At 33.7% G+C, this 22,797-nt stretch overlaps 1 protein-coding gene across 1 annotated transcript in view; it reads left to right on the top strand.

Moving 5' to 3' along the window:
- PHIP (pleckstrin homology domain interacting protein) overlaps positions 1-22,797 on the top strand; it is a gene marked incomplete at its 5' end in the record, with an annotated part of 195,766 nt that continues 172,969 nt past the window's right edge. The window contains 3 exons of the mRNA XM_069067044.1: positions 1-123; positions 16,944-17,094; positions 17,202-17,300. Coding sequence (XP_068923145.1) covers positions 1-123; positions 16,944-17,094; positions 17,202-17,300 — 373 coding nt within the window. The remainder of the gene's footprint in view (positions 124-16,943; positions 17,095-17,201; positions 17,301-22,797) is intronic.

Here is a 22,797-nt window from a genome sequence, read left to right on the forward strand (position 1 = left end):
GGGGGTCAGCCGGGAGGCGGGGGTCGAGCAGAGGCTGATGTTGGGGTGTTTTCCCCCTCACAGCTGTTACCCCGGCGAACTGACTGGACGGGGAAAGAGCATCCCAGGACCTACCAGAATCTGGTGAGAGATTCCCATCGCGATGCGAAAAAACTTTTCCCCGAGTCAAATAAAAATTGAATTTCCCGCAATTTTTTACAGGGACAAAAACTTGTCTAAAAAAATCGCGAAAGCTTCAAAGGCAACGGGAAGGGTTGGGAGCTCAACAAGGGACAGGCGCTGGGTTGGGGTGAGGGGTACCCGCCCCCCAAGACCATAGGGGCTGCGGACAATTTATTTGTAATATTTTGTTAATGTGCTAGAAATAAAGATACGTCATGAATGTTGTGCAGTGAAAGGGCTGGAGGAGGAGGGACTAGAGCGCGCTTCCGCGAGGAGCGCGGACGCGGGTGCGCGCACCAGAGAGTCAGGCGGCCAGGAGGGCGCGCTCTCATTTCTCCATGCGCTGTTGCTGCATACATACATAGCTCAGCTTCTCTCTTCTCTCTCTCTCCGTCTGTCTTTTACCTTTTCGCCCCTCTTTTCCCCTTCTTTCTCTTCCCAGCTCTTGATTCACTCTCCCCTCTCTCTTTTCCTTCACACAGTAGGTGGTGACTAACTATTCAAAAGTGGCATTAGCATTTCACACAACAAAAAGACTGTTCAGCTTAAATTAAATTCAACAAGACATTATTTTTCCCCTGCTTTTTTTCCTTTGCTTCAATTTAAATCTGGAAATTTTGGGGGAAATTAAAATGTACGATAAGTACAGCCGGCTAGCGATACATTTATTTGCTGCTAAAGCTTTTACTTGTCCATTACAGAGTTGCAATATACATTTATAGGTGTGATTTGTGAGTTATTTACAGCACATATATGGTGACTGTGCATATCCATGTTTATCTTGATATATTACTGTCACCAAAGTGTTAAGATTCTCAGCCTTATGAAGTTCTCTCTGGGATGAAACTTAAGTAAAATTCCCATCCTTTTATATGGTGTGGTTCTGACTTTAAAAAGTTTTTATTTTTTTTTTTAACATCTGCTTCACAATTTTCTTCTCAAAGATCATTCCATAATCTCTACAACTATAATTTTAAGGGGACATTGAAAGTATCCTACCCCTTTGCCCTTTTCCTTCCTCAGTTACCTTGTATTTGCTTTTTAGATAAAGACTAAAAATTCAACTAATTTGGATTATCCTTAAATTGTGGTCATAATCACTGTTTTTGGTAGCTACTATTTTTTTTGTTTCGGGGTAGGCATTAATTTACCACTACTAGACTAATGTAGGTTCTCTTTGAGCCTTTCAAAATTGTTAAAAAACCAACATTCACAAATTTAAATTTTGAAAATTGAAGATGCAGTGTTAGATTTTGAAAATTGAGTAATAACCAATCCCCTAATCCCAGAAAAACATGGTAGAAATAGGTACCATTCTTGATTTTGAAGAATGATGTTTCAAGTTTAACATATGAAACTAACTGCGGAACAGTTTCCATCGTTACCACCTGAGTTTGGATATAATCCTATATCCTATAATGTCTTTAAAACAAATGAATGTTTTACAAGTTCTCTTCCATTTCCCATGAATGTTTCTGTCTGACTGTAAATGTTCTTACTTTGCTACCCAGAGAAATTCTAGATACTGAAAGGGCTTCTGATTTGACTTGGGGAGGACATGATTTTGAATTGTTTTCTTGAATATATGAGTATACTGTGTTTGGTGTAATGTGATTTGGTTGTTTTCGTTTTTATTGGATTTCTGATGTTTCTGGGGTAATATTTGTCTGAACTCTTATCTTGTTACCTCTTGGAAGTTATGCTCACATACTGCCAGACTACTTTTATAAACTTAAAATGAAAACATAATTTACCTACCAGATATAATTTGTTTAACTTTGTTATGAAGACTATGTATGTTTTGGTGAGAATTGTTTCCCGTGTTTTTTTTTAGATGAGGATGATAGTTAATGCTATCATGTAAAGTGATTTTCTTAATCAGAGAAGTTGTAGTATTGAATTTCAATACATAGAAATATTCCAGATTAGAAATTAAGGATATAATATACACATTGAATATAATCTTAAGGTTTAAAAACATCTTTATATTTATAATAACTGTTTGGATCACAGTAATTATGAGCAAGAGAGTAAGCAGTGGTTTAGGAGTCCTTCAAAAAATTTTTATACATAATTTTTAAAAGCCAGGGTTAATGGAAATAGCCCCCCTCTTCCCCCCAGTTTAATGGGAATATCCATTTAAAAAAAAGCATTTGATTTGAAGGATTTTTCTTTTTGCTTTTGAACTCCTAAAATTTGGATATAAATACATATCTTCCATTTCAAAATTTTAAATGAACCTTTTTGTTTTTTAAATGTTTGGAATGTGGATTAGGAAGAGTTGACTAGAACCCGAGTTACTTAAAACATCCTTAGTTTTTATGATGAACATTTTAATGCATGACATATTTAATGATTTTACCAGTGTTTTCCCTCCAGTAACATACATCAAAAGAAGATCTTTCTCATGTTCTTAAAGGTACATGAGTTTTTTTTCTGTTTTTTTTTTAATATGCAGGAGGTATAAAAGTATGTGCTTGTGCTACTTGACAGTATACTTCATTTTTCATTAATACATGCTGTCAGCAATGTCCTTTACACTACTTTAAACAGGTGAGATGTTGGTAAGATGCTGCACTCCATATGTTTTTTATATTGCCCTTTGGGTTGCTTGTAATTTTGATCCTCAGAAATAGTGTTGTTTCTAAAATCCTTAAACAAGCCTAAGTCAGGACTAATGTAGAAAAAGGAAGAAATTCCTGATCTGAGCATAGCATAAGGGGAAAACTCCTGTTTATTTAACATTAATTGGAGAGTGAAGCTGGTTGGTTTACCATCATTTTCAAGTTTTCAGCTTATGCAGTGATGTTTGTCTTTAGATTTCTACTTCTGTAGTTGAGGTGAGATTAAGTTTCCTAGAGTAGACTTTTTACTATTGAACTTTTTTGGACTGATACTGAAATTTCATAAATGGAGGTAAGTCCCAGTGAGGAACTCCTTTACTAATGTACATCAGCACCTTCTCTGCAAGGTGTAGTTTTAGAGTGGACTGGGGTCGCTGAGAGGTTAAGTGATTTCCTTGGAGTCAAACTTCAGAGATCTTGACTTGAATCCAGGTCTTGCTGACTGAAGCTTGTTTTTTATGCACTAGACCACATTGCCTTTACTTTTTATTACGATTGCATTTTTAGCTAGCAAAACCATTTGGTTTTTTTCTAACTTTTATGTTTTGCTAAAATTATTACAAAAATGATTTTTACTCTTCTCTTGGAGGGCTTTACTTTTAATTTCATGCCACAGAAAGTTTCACTTTGAGGGGAACTATTGCCAGCCATCTAGGACTTAATTTGGCATTGAGTCTTAATTTAAGTACTAAATCTTGAAGAAAAAAAAGTTTTGTGTGTGTATCATTCCAGGTTATGAGAAGAAAGTTAACTTAGAAATGTACATAAAACACATTAGATGCCTTTACATTTGGTATAGATTTGCTGTGGTTAAAATGTTTAATTTCTGTAAGTTATTGTTGATTTTCAAACAGTCATACAAGTTAAAAATGAGTAGTCAAAATTATTTAAGAATTTTTGCCATTTGTATTTAATTTATTATGCATTATGAAACTTCTCTAGTTTTTAAAATGATGTCGAGTTTTTTTTAAGTTAGGGAAAGGATTGCAAATAATTTTAATAGAGCATTGATAAATTCCATAGAGGTTCAAGAAGTTCAGATAGAAAATCTTCCCTTCCAGATTGTCAGTTTTTTAAATTATGTATTTAACAGTATTTGTAAGACCTAATTTTTTTTTTCACAGTCAGGAAAGGCTTAAAGACTGGTTTCCTTTGAGTCTACTAAAGGAGATGATGAGACTGATCATTTCTAGGCTAGTAGGCTTTATTTTTTCGTGTTATTATAGCCCTAGTAAAAAGATAGGCCTTATTGTAGGGCAGCTTACTGAAAGAATTTATGTCATAATTTAATAGCTAACCAACTCTATTTATGAAAATTAAAGTATTTTGAGCATAGAGAAAAAATACCTATTTTGTTGCATGGAGAGGAGTTGTGGCTTGTCATTTTATGCATGAAAAATCCTAATCTAGGTGATTTCACTGTTAGAAACTAGGCTCTTCCCTATCATTAAACAATTCAAGCACATTCTGTGATTCCCAGTACTCCTAAATGAGTGAAAATTAACTTTACCTTACAGGGGAAGTTTGTCCATTCATGTGTTGTGTCCCCTGCCCCTGTAGTCTCATGTACGCTCCCCTCCTCCCACTCCCAGTCCAAAAATGTTATTCTTATATGTGTTTTTACTTAAGCTTAAAAATACTGTGTTGTGTTGAATTCGATTTTGCAAGTTTGTGTTTCAAAGGTATTCCACTTTTAGATATTACATTTAGATCAATTAGTTTTATGTTTTGGATATCATTATTACATATTCAGATTACTACTTTGAAAAATGCAGAATGACTTAATTTAGACTTTTTAAAATCATGTTTATAGTGTAGCAATTTCCCCAAATCATAGGCATGGTGGTGCAAAATAATGTACAAAAAGTTTAAGAATCTTGAAGAAAGTTAAGAATTCATTTGAAGATACAGGCAGAATCATAAGTAAATTAGTCTGACTACTAAGATACCGACTATGACTTTTCTGAGTGAATTTATATCATGAAATACTTAGTTGTGAGCATTTTTGATTAACATATATTAAAGCTTTTTGATTTGATAAGTCAAAAGCTGTTGTCATGAGATAGTTTGGAGTATATAAAAGCATCTTGCTCTTGCAGTCTGGTTTGGTTCCTTTTGGTCAGAGTTTTGGAAATTTAAAAATCATAAAAGTTTGTTTTCTTGAGGACTTCATTGATAGGCGAGTGTTGTGTCTTTGGTTTTATCATTCTGTTGTGTATATCAAAACTAGAATGAATTTCTTGTAAAATTTTCTGGTGATGAGAATTTTTGAATTTGTCATACCTCTTTTGGGGCCATAAATTATATGATTATTATGAACATTGATCATTTAGAATTCCTTATGATAGAAAGCACAAATATTCCCCCCCTTTTTTAGCCTTCCTCCAGTTTTTTTAATTGGAATTTGTGGTTTATGTAAACACAGAATTTAGGAATAAAGGAATGAATTTTTGTTCTAGAAAAATTGCAATTAAATTGAATTCATGATCTTGGAAAGTGATTATCTTTTACTGATTTAATTGGCTAACATTTTAGACAAGTTACTGTGAGCTTTGTTAAATGAATCCTATTTTATAGAGTATTGTGTATATTACAGTGTTCTTTTAAGATACATAAACTACTAATTAAGTATACTTTAAAATAGATTTTTTTTTAGCAATAATAACTTGCCTTTGCATAGTACTTTAATCTTTACAGAATACTTTTCTTTCTCATACTAACTCTTAGGCAGATAACTTGAGGTATTAATATCCCTGTTTTGTAGGCGAGGAAACATTCTCTGAGAGGTAAGGTGACTTGTATAGTAATTGTTTGAGGTGGAATTTGAACACAGATTTTCTGTACCAAAACTGGTGACCTGGCACTTAGCATAGTGGCTACAGAGCCAGCCTCAAAATTGAGAGATCTGAGTTCAAACTCAGCTTTTGTATGTGCTGATTGTATGACCCAGGGTAATTATGTTTTAATTATAATTATTAAATTATTATATCAGTACTTTCTTTAGACAACTCTCTGAGACTATATATTAGTTGCTTATTTCCTCACCTGGAAATTGCTTATACCAGTGAAATCATAGGTATACTCACTGTTCCTATCTGATTCTAACCAGTACTGTTTCTGTTATACTATACATTATTGAATCCATTGAGTCAGTACTTTTCATAGTATTTTATTTTTAAAATTGATACACTGATCCATAGAAATGTTAGAAATTTTATAAAGTTTTGGAAACCAGAGTGATGTTGTTAGTACCTTTGGACGTTTCTAGCTAGAGTGTAGTTAACGTTGCTTTCAGAGGAGGTGCTGCTGACAAAATAGTAGATAACTATATAAAAGCAGCTTAAATCCAGTGTTTAAAATACATTTCAGCACTCAATGAGTGTTTGTGGAATATGGAATATTTTAGGTACTATACAACTTTTGAATTTTAAGAACTGAAGAAAATAATGTAATTGAGTGTATTTTCTTTTATAGTCTTAAAATTAAGGATTACTGAAATAAAGCAGTTACCAAGATTCTTTATCAAATACTGATTTCTCAAGTATTTTAAAACCCATTTGGTCATTCCCTGCTTTGAGCTATTGCAAGATAGATGACAGATATATTTTGTTAGAGGGTATAAGAGAAAGGAAAAAGTGGGAGAAGATTGGTGTTTTAATAATACTCAAGAATAGTCCAGCAACTGCTCATCTATTCCTGCAAAGTTTTACTGTTATAGGAATGACTCAGTGTGGATGTCCTTAGATCATCACTTGGATCATATATCTATACTATTCGTGGTTTTGGTAGAGCTTGACTAGGGGGGGATATTTATCACTTCCTGTTTTCATTTAGCTTTGGTTTATTCTTGTCTGTGGACATTATAAACTCTAGATAAATTTGGTCTTTAAATGTATGTAGTAATGATTTGCCAAAATGGGTTTTCTACCATTGTATGTGAGATAGTATTTCTAGTGTGTGCTTTGTATTTTAAACAATTGAAAATAAAACTGACTGGTATATTTAATTTTTGAGATGCTAAACTAAACATTTTTAAAGCTTTTCCGTTTTAAACCAAAAGTAGTATTAAGCAATGTAACTCTTGAGTATAGATGTAATTGGAAAATGAAAAACAGAATAGCATGAATCAAGTTTTCAGATAATTTGCTTGTCAGATTGGCATTTGGGTATTACTTAGGCAAAGATTGTCTATCTTGGAAAGGAGATATTTTCCTTGATATTGACCTTTTTTTAGGTTATCAAATATCTGACAATTTAAAAAGCAAATCTCAGTGTGAATCTTTTAACAATTTCAGACAAATATTCATCATGCTATTTATTTTAACAAGAGGTGATAGTTCTATAGTACTTTTCCTGTCTAGGCCACATCTGGAGTACTGTGCCAAGTTATGGACTTACTATTTTATTGAGAAATATTGACAAACATGATAAGACTACTTGAAAGCAGATGATAACAAGGATCAGTTGAAAGAACTAGGTCTATCTGCTGGGGAAAAGAAGACCATGGGATGTCATTGTAGTTGTCTTTAAGTAAGGTTGTGATGCAGAAGAATCACTAGACTTCTGCTTCATCCCACAGATCCAAATTAGCAGCTATAGTTGAAATTAGAAAGCTAAAAATTGTAGAGAAATACTGATAGAACTTTATGACAGAACTATCTAAAAGTCATGGCCTGAGTAGTTTTCTTGTTATTGTAGATTTTCAAATTAAGACTGTATTTTATATATTATATATTCTACTGTATTCTTCTTAAGAATACTATAGTGGAGAGATTCATGTTTCAAATAGGGAGTTAGCTAAGTGACTCCTTAGGAACTTTTCTAAGATCTTACAAGCTTAAGTTTTGAGATTCTGTTCATAGTACTCCTATGTAATGTGTACCCTAATAATTCTAAAAAAATTATTCTTACCCTGGCAAGTTGTCTCACTTATGTATTTTTATGCTGTGTATTTAGAATAGTACCAGATACATGATAAGTATTTAACAAGTGCTTGTTTGAGATGCTAAGAGAATATCAAGAAAATATTATCATGTAAAAGTCGAAAATCATTTCTTTCCAACATTGTTATTACTAGATGGGGGGATAAAGGTTTCAGTCCTGGGAGTCAGGAAGACTTGGTTTTGACTCCTGCATCTAGCATAAAATTACTTGATCTCTCCCAGCCTCAGTTTCTTTATCTGTAAGAATGAGGATAAGACTTGTACTATCAACTTTATAGAGGTGTTGTGAATCTTGCATGATCCATGCAGTGTGTTTTATACACACATACACAGCACTTTGTAAATTTAAAAGCATTTAAAAATTGTTATATATCAGAGCTGCCTAAAATAATAAAGTTGAGCTTTTTAAGTGTATGCAACAGTTCAAAATATTAGAAAGGTCTCTAATTCAGATCAGAAACCTTTATTGATCTCCTACTATGTGCCACATACTGTTCTGGTTGCTGGAGAATCAAAGATAAAAAGCTAAATAGATTCTGCTGGGAGGTGGGAGAAAAGTAAGATGTAACCCACTTAAGTAAGTAAACACAGAGAAGGTACTAGCAACAACTTTGGTGATAGGAGGGGTAGTCAGGCAAGGTCTCCTGTGAGAAGTGGAACTGGAGTTAATACTTTTACAGAAGATAAAGAACTGGAGGCAGAGGTGAGATTGGAAAAGCCAGAGATGGGATGTTGTGACCTGGTTACTGCATTAGAACAGTTTGGTTGGAATGTAGCATGGTTGAATGGGGAGGACCAGATTATGGGGTGCTTTAAATGTCAAGATTAGTTCATATTTTGTCCTTCTTGAGTAGAGTACTGTCATGGTCAGATCTGTGGTTTAGGAATATCATTTTGGCAGAAAAGTGAGTGGATTGGAGTTATATAGGGGGACCAATTAGGAGGCTATTTCAGTAGACTAGGCAAGAAGTGATTGAGGGCTCTAAATAGCATTGTATCTGAATGAAGGAAAAGGGATGTGTATAGGAGTCATGTGGAAGTAGAATCAAGAAGGACTTGGCAAGTGATTGAATATTTGGCGATGAGGAAGAGGAAAGAATTGATGCTTCTGAGGTTGTGAACTAGATGAGTAAAAGGGTTGTACACTTGACACATGGAGAATTTAGGGAATGGTGGATTTGGGAAAAAATAGTGAGTTCCATTTTGGACATGTTGAATTTGAGATACCTGTGAGACTAGTTACAGATGTCCAGCCAACACCTGGTATTGTGGGATGGCAGCTCAGGAAAGAAATTAAGACAAAAGAATGTAGATTTTGGAGTAATCTATTTAGAAATCAAACTTATGGGAGATCTTTCAAAGGAAACTGAGAAATGACATGAAGACAGGCAAAAGGAGAACTAGGAGAGCACACAGTCCTGAAAACCCAAGGAGGAAGGAGTAGTCAGCAATGTTGAGCTGCAGGGGAGGGGAAGAAGGAGGACAACTTGAGAAAAAGCCATTAGATTTAATGATTATTAGAGCTTTGATAATTTTAGTGATAGCAGTTTCACTTGTTGAGGTTTTAAGCCAGATTATAAAGGGTTGAGAGTTGATTGGGAGGTGAGAAAGTAAGAGAGTCTGAAAGCAACAAGAAATAGCATTTTATTGGATGTTTGGTTACCTTATAATGCAATGCTTATGATAAACATTTGCAGAAATACTACCATGAAAGTAATTACATCTTATTGCCATTTTTAAGGGCAATGTTTTATTTCTCTTTTAGATTTCATCTTAATTTTTTTCCAGCTTCTTAAGATTCTTTTGGATCTTGATCCTGTCATCCATTGTATTAGCAATCTCAGCTTCATGTCTTCTAAAAATTTTATAAACAAGATATATTCTTCATTTAAGTTATTAATAAAAATGGTAAATTGGAAAGGGCTAAGAAGTGCTGAAGTTTTCCACAAGAGAGCTTCCTAAAGCATCAGTTTTCATTAACAAACACTTTTTTGGTTCAATTCAACCACTTCCAAATCTCCCAGTAGTACTGCCATTTAGTCCTTGGTGATTCAGTTCTCTGCTCTACATTTTGTCTACAGAGATATTGTAAGAGATTGGCAAATGTCTTAAGGAAATTCAATCTAATCTTATCCCAAAAAGGAAGTGAAGTTATGTTACCATGATGTTAATGACATTAAACTCTTGCTAGCTTATGCTAATCACCGCTTCCCTAAGTGAATAATTTCATAAAAATTCTTTGTAGGACTTTGCCTTGAATCAGTGTCAAGCTCATTGACCCAATAAAGAATCTCTTTATATTTTTGAAAATCAGAACCAGTATCTGCAACACCTTTCTAGTTCTTGATAGTTCTCCAAAAATTATTGGTGGCTTAGCAGTTGCATCTGTAAGCAATTTCACTATGTGAGGATGTGCCAAATGATTTGAATTCATTGACAGAAACTGGCTACTCCTTTGTCACCTTTGCATTTAGGTAAGGTATCAGTTTTCTGTAATTCATCTTTGTTTTTTCCTTTTATTTCAATCAATTAGTATTTATTAGTGTCTACTGAGTGCCAGATACTGCCAAGCGCTGGGGCATAAAAATACAAAGAAAGGCAAGAAATAGTACCTTCTCTCAAGGAATTCACAGTCTGATAGGGGAAACAGCATGCAAACAACTAAACAGAATAAATTAGAGATAATCTCAGCAAAGGCACTAAGATTAAGGAGGACTAGGAAAAACTTTTTTGCAGAGACTTGAAGGAGTCCAGGGAAGCTGTGAGGCAAAAATGAGGGAGGTGTTATAGGGATGGGGGGGAGTAATGTGTAGGAATACTGGAAAGGAAGGGGCCAGGATATTAATGACTTCAAAAGCCAAACAGGATTTTTTATTTGATACTTGAGGGTAGTAGAGAGCAACTGGAATTTATGGAATTGGGAAATGATAAGTATGGTGGTTAGACCTGCATTTTTAAGAAAATCAATTTGACAGCTCAGTGGAGAATGAATTGGAGTGGGGAGAAACTTGAGGCAGGGAGACCTACCAACAAGCTAATGCAATCCAAGTGTGAGGTGATGAGGGCTTATATCAGAGTTGCTGCAGTCTCAGAAGAGGAAAGGAAATAGACGTGAAAGATGTCTTCTAACTGAAGAAAATTATGGTTGGTTGAAAAATATAAATGAATATAGATGAAAATATTTGAGTATGTTAGTCCTCCATTATTGTTCTAACTACTCTCATCAGTGATCCTATCCCTTCTGCTTTTATTCCCAACTTCCAAAGTCCCTCAAAAAGCTTTTTTCTTTTGGTATCTGGGTAGTTTGTTGTTGTAAGTTTCTACTTGTTTTGGCCTTCAGTCCTTTTGACTGAATGTTTTTAAGGGACTTTGGTATTCATATGCTCGACCTCAGTAACATGCCCTATCTTTTGTGCACATCTTTTAAAATCTGAACTTGTCAATAAGCTTCCTTTTTCAGATTTGACCTGAGTATGATGCTTATTAATTAAATTAGTACCTCAAACCCTGACTAAGATCTTTTGGTGTTGAAGCTTGTGTTCTGTGAAAAGTAGGACTGACATTTTCATTTCTCACATTTGATTATTTTGGATAGACTCACTGTATATAGGTTTGCTCTTTTTTGTGGAACTAAGTAGATAGATGAGTTGGGATAAGGTAATAAAAATTTTAAAAATGATAGCAAAGATTTTTTTATATTTGAAATGAATGTAGAAATAAAAACAAATATTTATAAATTGAGGTGGTAAAATATGGAAAACTTAATATTTATATTAAATGGTATGAAATATTAAATGTTTAAAAATACCCTCTTTTGAAAATATACCAAAGGAGATTGAAATCTCTGGATTAGGAAAAGTAACATTTTAAATCTAGGACCCATGTATTTCAGCTTTTAAAGATAAATTTTGCTAACTAATTAATGACCAATTCTATATAATTAGACCATTATCCTGTGAAATTTTAATAAACCCATGTTTTGGGCTTTTATCATGAATAGCTTTTTGCTTACATTTTCCACCTTTTTTGAACCTTGCCTTTAACAAGAGATAGAATTTGGGGCAGCTAGGTAGCTCAGTGAATAGAGCACTGGCCCTGGAGTCAGGAGGACCTGAGTTCAAATCTGGCCTCAGAAATTTAACACAAAAAACTAGCCATGTGACCTTGGGCAAGTCACTTAACCCCAGTTGCCCTCTAAAAAGCAAAACAAGAAAAGAAAAAAAGAACAAGAGATAGAATTAACACTTGCTAAATTGTTATTGACCTGTCACAATTGTACAAATTTAGGCTTAGTTAACTATTGAGACTACTAAAGATGGGGACACACATAATGTACCGTTAGTCTGGATTATGACATGTGGGATAGATGGTTTGATTGATTGAAATAGAGGGATTTGTATGTTATTCTGAATTAAATGATAGATTTTGGTTCTTAGATATTGTGTCTTAGAATTGAGTTGTAGGGCACCTCAGAAATCTTCAAATATAATTCCTGTGCGAAAAAAATTGCTTCTAGTCTAGGAGGACCCATTAATTTATAGGGGAAAAATAATCTCACTTGGTATATTTTTCAGTTAAGAATTTTTTAAAAATCCATTCAGAGGAGGAGTTTATAGGTTTCGCCAAATTCCTGAAGGTTAGGGCAACCATGTATAAAACCGGAAAATTGTATTACTAAATGTAATTAAGAATTGGGCCAAATCTGACTTAAATTCCAAAAATCAAACTCAGAAGTGTGCAATGGGAGGCAAGGCTAGACAGCAATTTGTCTGAAAAAGATCTGGAGATTTTAGTGGACTGGAAGTATCCTAAGCAACTTTGAAAAGAACTTGAAAAACTAAGTGGGGAATTGGAACTCCATGGCTCAGAAAATATTAGGATATGTGTAATAATTTTATTATCCTGAATCACAAAAAATATTAGGATATGTGTAATAATTTTATTACCCTGAATCACAAAAAATATTAGGATATGTGTAATAATTTTATTACCCTAAATCACACATTGGAAGGGTGTCAGGTATTAGTGTTTATACTTGTTGATTGTGTGCTTTGTAATGAACTAGTGTAAGGAAAACTTTGATCAGATCACTAGTAGAAACTGTCAGTTTTTTTATTCTATTCAGTAGTATAATGTAGACCTATATTCTTTTTTTTTTTCAAAGTAACAAAATTTTATTGTAGAAGTGGTCACACAAACATTAACAAGTACCATGATGACATGCTGCATTTAAATGATATAAATAAGAATCAGCATTTATATAATAGTAAAAAGGGAATACACCACTTATAAGTTTAGACTTTTTCCCCTCAAGTATATTGATCACCAGACTGAAAGATAGTTGATGCCACCAGCAGGAATGAAGAGGCCTGAATGCTAGTTCCTGTGTCCTCCTTTTGGCCTCAGTTAGCACCGCAGATGGACAGAGGGCCTCCTTCACAGGCTTCTCACTGTGTGATCTTAAACAAATCATCCAATCTTTCTGTGCCTCTGTTTCCTCCTCTGTAAACAGGGGAGTGAGACTATGTGGCTTCACCTTTGAAATCCTTTTCAGCTCTAGATATGTGTTAAGGCCTATGTTCAGTAAATCAACCAAAGGTTCTAGAAAGGAATGAAATTTTGCCATTTTCTAATGATTATATATGTCTCTGAAAATAATTTAACATGCACAGACATTTTTCAACACTGAATGCTGATACTTGGATATAGACCTATAATCTTAAAGATAAATATTTTGGAGGAACTGGTGATTTTCCTAGGCTGATTTTTTCTGTAGCATTGTTTTTAATACTTGTTTTGAATTCCTGAATTATGGTTGGACTTTAAGGGAATTAAAAGTATAAAACTGATTGTTACATAAAGACGTTTGGATCCTAGGTAATATGGTTAACTAAAATGTGTTACTATGGCAGCCCGATTGGCACAATGGATAGAACATAAGGCCTGAAGTCAGAAAGATCCATCTCTATTAGTTCAAATCTGGCCCCAGAGACTTAATAGCTTATATGACCCTGGGCAAGTCACTCTTTGCCTCAGTTCCTTATTTGTAAAATGAGCTGGAGAAGGAAATTGCAAAGCAATCCAGTATCTTTACCAAGAAAAATCCAAATGGGGATCACCAAGAGTTGGATACAACTGAATAGCAAAAATATATGTTTATATATAATGAGCTGTTTTCTTTTCTTTTCTTTTTTTTTTGGAGGGGAGACTATAAATATGTGCTTTGCAGAGTACTACGGGTTTATGTTTTACTCCTGATGGCCGTTGTTCAGTTTTGATTTAGATAGCAGAGGATAGTGGTTGGTTTTAAAAGCACTGTTAAATACTCTTTACAATTCAGAAAAGTTAAATATCTTGGAAAAGAAAGAGATCAGGTTTGACATTGAGAACTTAATAATGTACAGAAAATAAAAACTTAATTTAATGAGTAAAAATATGTGCAACAAAACCTTGATATTAATTAGATTTATTGGGTTACAGTGTGATGCAATCTACTTTTATTAGAGAGTAAATGGTAAGAAAACCCAAATAGGGTCATGAAGAGTCAGACACAACTGTTAAAAGACTGAACAAAATCAAATTGAGTCAGGATTTATTTGGGGAATGGGAGGGAGAAATGTTCCAATCCTAAAATGCTTGACTCTTGTATATATTCTGGTGATAGTTTTCAACCTGATAACATACACAAATACATACACACAAACACAATATTTACATACATATAGCTTTTTCAGCCAATACTTATCATGAAAATTAAACTTCTGAAGCACTGCAAAATACTGACTTATTAAAGAAATGGTTGTGTTTAACATGCTACTTAAGAAAATTAATGTTACTTTTCTGGAGATTATTAATACTTTTTTAATAATTTTGTCAAGAGTTTCAGTAAGTCAGATTTTAAAAGGATATCATAGTTAACCAGAAAAATTCATTTAATTAGAAGGGGGCCCTCCTCCCAATAACTTGAGCATTCTTTCTAATTGAACAAGAAAGACTTAAGAGTATGCTGACTTTTAGCTTGCATTAAATTAATAGTTTTAAAATAAATTTTTGATGAGTTCATGAATCATGGAATTTAAGTTAGAAGAGACTTCGGTCATCCAGGAATAGGTTCACAGGATTTATTGTTTAGAAATTACTTTTTTTAACTTGTGTACGTGAGAAAACTTTAGCCAAGAGAGGTTTTGACTACCCAAGGTTATAGAGATAGATAGTAAGTTGCATAGTCAGAACTTGAATCTAGGCTCTTTACTAATTTCACAATGAGGCAATGTGCATTTTTTTTTTTTAAAGAATTAGGTTCATTGGTAAAATCATGCCTGTTAGACATTTAATTTGTGGTCATATGTACATAGTCAACATTGTGGGAAAAAATATGCTAGGTAGTTTTGCTAGCTAGACTATGCTTCATAAGTAACATGAATGTTATATATGTGTTTCTGGCATTTTATAAAAGTGTTGGCTGAAAATAGCACCACAAATGATCATTTGTCAAAATTCTCTGTTGGTTTGTGATTATCCTTCTATGTTAATGTTTCTTTAGAATGTTAATGTAATGTTATTGATAAATTTGAGGTAAAAATAAAATACTTTATAGCTAGCTGTGGAATTTTTAATATTATAACTTTAAAATGTTTCTCATGTCATCTCATCACAAAACACTCTTGAAGTCATTGATAGTGATAAAAACATGAAAAAACCCTCTCCATTTTTATCTCCTTTCATCAGAAGATTAACATATTGAAAAAAACATTTCACTATAAATAAAATTTTCTAGATCCTCAGTTCAGTTCAACATTCCTTACATTAAATTACTGCAACACAGTGTGATAATACCATGTGCAGGACAGAATCAAATTCTGATGAAGAGTAAGGTATATTAGGAACAGTGTAGAACTATGAGTAATGTCCAACCTCTTTAAAATGTCAGTCATGGTCTTAAGTTATACTTAGCAAGCTATTGCAAGCTAGTATAGAATAATTTGTCAAAAAAGTCCTAAGTATCATAAGGGATTCATATTGAGGAGGCATTGGAAACTAGCTTTTAGTTACTATAGTGAGAAAATTTGCACGATTTGGGTAGGTAGCATGGTATAATTGTTATTTTCTTGATTTAATTCTTTAGAGATTTCATTCTATGTTGATTTTTAAAATATTTTAACACATGTATGAATTTGAAGGGATTGTACCTTCCAGCTCCCCCTTACTCCCTGTCAAGTTTTAAATACTTATATATACTTTGTAATCTAACTAGACCAAAGTAGAGAGTAGAACTTTACTTTTCTGCATAATAATTGTAGCTGACATTAAAAAGTGCTTTATATGCATTATCACATTTGATTTTCATAGCAACCCTGTAGTACTCTAGGTATTACTACTCTTATTTTACAAATGAAGAAACTGAGGCTCTGACAGGTTAAAATAAGATTAAATATAACACTTTTAAAGCATAGAAATAGAATATTACTGGTTTCAGTAGTTAATCTCCAAGTATTGCAGATTGCAGTTTTACTACATAAAAGTCAAAAGTTTTATTTGAAATGAAGCATGTAGCATTAGTAGAATTACCTTTTGGTAATTCACAAAATAATTTTTATTTGTAAAAGTTATATTAAAATTTTAAAGCACAATGGTACTTTAAAATTTATTATAACTTAAATCTTTACAATTGCTTTGTTAATTAGAGGAACCACAAAGTTGTTAAAATTGTATTTCTTCTTTAACCTTTCTTTCCCCTTATGTTATTTGCATTGTATTTTGGGGGGCAAAACTTAACTAGGAATCAAGCTGCTTCACAAAACAAATAGGAAGTTTTTAAGCAATGTAAAATTGTAGAGTAATGAGATTTGGATAGAGATCATAGTATAACCCATTCATTTTATGAGAAAGGAAAATAAGACCTAGAATCTGTGACTTTGGTCAGATTTAGGTAATAAGTAACACTGTCAGGATTTAAAGACTAAGTGTGATATAAATCCAAGCCTCTTGGTTTGTTTTTCTATACAAAGAAGCTACTAAAAGAATAGCTGGGACAAATCTCTGTGCTTTTAAAATCAATTGTTTTTATTTACAGTTAAATGAAAAATTCACTTTCATGATAATTTTTTCTTTAGAATTTTTGGTAACAGACATTATTATATTTGATCTTTATACCATGAAAACATCTGTGTTCCCTTTAGCAAATATTTTGATATTTTTCTGTTTCACACAATAGGTGAAGTATTACAGACATTTGGCACCAGATCACTTGCTGCAAATATGCCATCGACTAGGACCACTTCTAGAGCAAGAAATTCCTCAAAGTGTTCCTGGAGTGCAAACGTTATTAGGAGCTGGAAGACAGTCTTTGCTTCGCACAAATAAAAGTATGGAAGCTTCAAAAGAAGGCTTAAAGGGATTTTAAATCATTTAAAGTTTTTGTGTAAATGTGCCTATATTCATATGTATATAAATATACATATATGTTTAATAGGCTGCAAACATGTTGTGTGGAAAGGATCTGCTCTTGCTGCTTTACATTGCGGAAGACCTCCTGAGTCTCCAGTAAACTATGGCAGTCCCCCCAGTATAGGTAAGTAAATTTATTGATTTTAATCATGTGAGACAGAATCATTTAGAACACCAAACAAAAAGAATTTTAAGATATAGCAGAAGTAGATCACTTTGCATGCCACACATTGCTTTTTCAGAATTTCAGATAAGAGCAGTACTATTCAGAAGTTTAGATTATTTTTAGTTAGATTGCTATAAGGCTATTATTGTCATATATAATTTTATGTTGTATGCCATGTGCACTTTAAAAATATTTGCTATATTTTGTGGCAAGATTTAAATCAAGGCTAAAGTCCCTGAGAAAATTCAAGTTGTATATTCCATAGTAGTTTCATATTTTTATTAAATATATTTAATTGAAAAATTAAGTCTTCAGTCAAAAGGTATATTGTCGAGTGGATTCTTTTTTAGGTTGGATGAAGTGACTCCAGAGTCCCAACCAATTCTGAAATTGTCTGTTAACTAGTCAGTGATTTTACATTCATCCTTCATATTTCCTTCTTAAAACAAGAATAGTTTCCTCTCTTTCTCTTTTCCCTCAAATCAGGAACATTGGGATTTAATGAAATAACCCTCCCTCATGTAGGGACCGATTAAAGGCAAACTATTTTTTGGTTCTTGTTTATCTGTGTATCTTGTTTTGTTTAAAAAAACAAACCCTGATTCAGTCAGTATAGTAAACTCCTGGTGAGAATACTACTGCTTATTCAAATTGACAACTGTTCTGTACTTATAGTCTTGTAGAGTTGCTTGGAAGCCCAGTAAGATCACATAGTAAAGTATGTATCAGAGATGAGACTTGGAACTCAAATCTTTCTTATTTTTTCTTTCTCTACTACTCCACATTGCCCTTCACTTTGGGTCTAGGAAAATGAAAGTTGAAACATCTGTTAGGAAGTACAACTATGCTTCTTTTCTCTTTAAAATTTCTAACAAGGAAAACTGGCCAAGACTGCATAACATTTTATTAAACTTAAAGTTTTTCACTTTTTACTTGTATCTAGATCTATTGAAGATTTTTCTAAGATAGTTGTTGCATGTTACTGGTTTTCTCAAAACCGTATTTCCTGGAAGACATCTTGGAGCTGCTTGGTGGCAGAGTGGATAGAGCATTGGGCTTGGAGTTAGGAAGACTCATCTTCATGAGTTCAGATCTAGCCTCAGACTAATTGTGTAATTACACTAACTGTGTAATCCTGGGCAAATCACTTAATCCTGTTTGCCTCTATTCCTTATCTGTAAAATGAGTTGGTGAAGGGAATGGCAAACCACTCTAGTATCTAGTATGCCAATAAAAATTAAAATGACGTTACAAAGAGTCAGACATGACTAAAATAACTGAATGACAAAAGAAGACATCTTCTGGATATAGAATCTTCTCAAATGCACCCTGTCCAAACTAAACTAATGATCTTCTTTGTCCCCAATAGGTTCCCCATTGCAGCTCTGTTTTTTTCTGTCAGCATTATCACCATTTTTTCAGGTAGAATTAGGGTCCTTCCTTTCCTTTCACTTTCACTTCTTTTTAAAGTATCTCTTGGATTCATCCTTTTCTGTTCTCCTTGACCTTATTCTGATGAAGCCCTTTCTTATCTTACACCTAGGTTAATATGCCAGTCTTCTTGTCAGTCTCCACTGTGCTTCCCAAGTCTGCCTCACCCTATGCAAGGCAGCCCAGTATACCAGTCAGACTGATTTAATGCCATCCCCTTGCCTAAGATATGAAAAGTTAGGTAAATCATTTATTAAGTTCTTAAATACATATTCTAGGCACTGTTCTAAATGCTAGAGATACAACTACAAACAAGGGCAAGAAAAAGGTATGGTTCAGGGGTGAGGAAACAAACAAGAAGTCAGTATAGGTGTGGGTGAAGTGAAGTATGTATGTCCCTGGTTTTTTCTAAATTGGTTCCAGGTAGGGATTCATTAGTTATGAGAGCAGCCCCAATTAAGTGTGGACTCATCCGCTGTTGTCTTTGAAGATTCCCTAGAGTCTAATCCCATCATAGATATCCTACTTAATTTTTCACTAATTATAAATACTTAGCCTTTGTTTCAGTCAGCAAAGAAGCATTTATTAAGTGATTACCACATGCTAGGCACTGGGAATATACAGGCAAAAATACAGTGTGCCTTCAAGCAGCTTACAGTCTCAGATGAGAAAACATGTACTCATACAGAATACATACAAAATAAATACAAGGTTGTTTTGAGAGGGACAGCACTAGCGGCTTGGGAAGAATGGAGAAAAATTTGAATAAGATGGCGTTTGAGCCAAGTCTTCAAGGAAGTGAGGGTTTTTAAGAGGTGGAAAGGAGAATGGAGTACATGTGAAACATTAGGGACAGCATATATAAAATAACTACTTATTATATATTCACTAAAGCTGGCTTCCACTCATATCTTTCCCTTTCATATGTCTTACTATGTCAGTAGCACAGTTTAGCATCTCATTCCTTTCTAGTTCATATGTACATTTATATGTTTTGTGTTTCCATTTAGATTGTAAATTTTGTGAAGGCAAGGACTGTTAAGTCAGCTGGTAACTCACCTATGTGTTTTACTTAGGTGGGGGTTCCTGAATTGCTGTGACTGGCCTACATGGTGACGAGCCTCTCTGAACTTAGTTACATTGGTCCTGGGGTGAAAGACAATCTGTTACTTGAAGGCTTTTCAGTTTGATGCAGGACCTGCAGTATTTGAGTTATTGCTGACTTTTGAGGGTCACCTCCATGGCATAATGAGGAATCAATGTAGGACTGATGATTTTTATGTAAATTCTGTTCATACACAATTGGAAGGCAAAGATAACTAAAATGTGAGGATTTCATCCAAAAAATTTAAGCCTTACTAACATTCTGTGTGTGTTTGATTTTTATTCTCTTGTGTTTTATTTTGGCTAATCTTTATGATTATATGACAACTTGATATAATTTTGTTCAAATATGACTTTAAGATAATACTGGTTTTTAGATAAGGTACAGTTTCACTTTTAGAAAAAAAATTTTTTTGGTATGCATTAGGTGATCTGAGAAGAGGCAAGAGTTTCTCTGATTTATTATAATCTTTGTGGTCTAGCTATTCGCTAAGTAAGGTGTTGTTGTTCTTCTTGACAACACAGATAACCTTTGGTTCAAAAAAAACTAGAAACCCAGATAGTAATGAGGAAATAATTCATCTTTTATCCTTTAAACAAATTTTATCTTATAACTCTCCAGAAAAACGATTAAAGTAAAGGAATGTCACTTATAAAATGAACTTTTTTTTTTTTTTTTAAGCAATAGGGATTAAGTAACTTGCTCAAGGTTACACGGCCAGTTATTTCTGGGTGTGGTGCTGAGTATCCGAGGCCGGGATTTGATCCAGGTCATCCCAACACTGGAGCCGGCGCTCTTACTCACTGAGCCACCTGGCCACCCCTAAAATGAACTTTTTTTAAGAGTTTAAAATTGTATTTTCAAAACTTAGTGAAAATCAATTTGTTATTTTTAGAAATACCAACAAAGCATTTTTAAGAGTCAACCAGAGCAAAATTTATAGGTTAGGTAACAGATAGACCAACTAGTAGTATGTCCTTGGAAGAGAAATTAGAAATACATCCAGATTAAATGGCAGAGCAGAAGAACGTAATAGGGAATTGAGTTTTAGAAAATTGGTGGGATCAAGCATGTTTTTCTGTTATACTGTATCTCATCATATAATGAAAACTAATAGAAAAATAGGGGTCTACATTTTGCTCTCTCTGTACAGTTCTTTAGGACCATCCCTGTTTTGTATATTTTAGAAATATTTGATACAAAATGCCAGTCCATGTCCTCTTCTTTTGTATGTACATGTGAGATACACTTTTGAGGGCATTCGTTAGAATGATTAATTCTACTACATATTTTTCAGTATTGTTTGTCAGGCTTCATTATGGAGTTTCAGCTTGGATTCACTGTTTTGGGATTTGAAGAAAATTTCAAACAGCTGTCACCGATACCCTAGTAGTAAGAAAAAGACACATTTAGAATTTTAGTAGAGTGTTCTGCTGACATATTTTTTCAGGATATTGATGGCAAGGCAGTGTGTTTGAAAACTTTTAATTTGAACATTAATAGTACTAAATATATATTTTAATCCCACTTTGACAGGTTTTTCTGGCAGTACTTGGAAACTTTTTTTGTTCTTTCTTTCCTCAGCAGAAATTGACTAATATAGATAGTATCACCAAGTGTCAGGAGAAGGTAGGAAAAAAAGAATATAAAGAACTCTTACTTTATTATTTGGATTAAATTTCTACATGAGATTGATAGAACTGTGTCTTGTGTGGAGAGATTGTCTTCTGTTTTTCAGTTTTCTCTTAAAAATCACCTCAGTGTAGAGAGCCAGCTTCTAGCAAAATACTGCACTAAGAATTTAAGCCAATAATGATGCAGAAGTTAGATGTTTATTAACATATATTTGTATTTCATCCTTTTTGTAACAACTACGTTGTGATCTAGATATCTCTTATTCAAATGTTCCTAATAATTCCCTGAAAATTGCTATGGGTAAAAAATTATTAATTGATTTAATGCATACCATTATAATATGGTTAGTATAAGAAATAATTTCCACCTCCTAGAAGAAACTCCTACAGTGCTTTATAGATGTGACTAGGACAAATTATATTAAAGTTGCATATAGAGAAATTTCATTCTGTTTAGCAGTCAATGTACTTGAAGTTTTTTTTTGCCTAATAGAAATAGTATTTGGATCGATATTAAATGTTATTTATTACATTTTTACTTATATTTCAGGCTGTTTTGACATTTTGGGGTGTTAATTTTATTGAAAGAGTTACTTGGTGCTAGAATTTCCTTGTTTATTGGCAAGCATGCTGGTGAAAAAAATAAATAAGGTTACTTTTTTGTCTGTTAAGAGCTGGTTGCCTTATCAGTTGGTGTAGTACAGATGAACTGTTAGTTCTAAGGAAAGAAACTTGATGTCAGAGCATCGTTTTTGAAATGGGGGGGGGGGGGGGGTGTTGTTGGCACCCACAATATCCAAAGCCTTTCTTCAAAGAAGTCATCATGATATATAAGCCCAAAGCTGCCGTGCTTCTGACTCGGCTTCTGAATGGAGTAGCGTGACTCATTTTGCTCCTCACTCATGTACTTTGAAAACTTGTGTCTTTCTTTGATACCCTGCTATCCTCTTAAAAATTTCAGTGGAAGCTGGTCTTGGTAGAAGCTTCCAGTGTAGTCTTTTTTGTTCTGCTTGTTCTTTTTTGCTTCTAGTTACCCACTCCAGCCCCTAAAAAAGAAAGTAAGAGATTTGGGATGGAGGGTGAATTTTTACTAGAAGAAGCTGTGTTGTGTAATGGAGAAAGGGCCAGGATCAACCTAGGTTAGGGTAGATCAGCCTAGAGGCATGTCAGCATTAGCCCAACCACAGGGTTATGAATTCCTTTGCTCCAATAACCCATAAAAATAAAACTTCCTCAGTCCCATATGGCCACCTCTGCTCCTATAGAGATTTTTGAGTGGGAAAAG

This window comes from Petaurus breviceps, unplaced genomic scaffold (assembly GCF_028583685.1).
Source record: "Petaurus breviceps papuanus isolate PSGF00001 unplaced genomic scaffold, PetGlider_PUasm1.0 90734, whole genome shotgun sequence".
Lineage (NCBI taxonomy): Eukaryota > Metazoa > Chordata > Mammalia > Diprotodontia > Petauridae > Petaurus > Petaurus breviceps.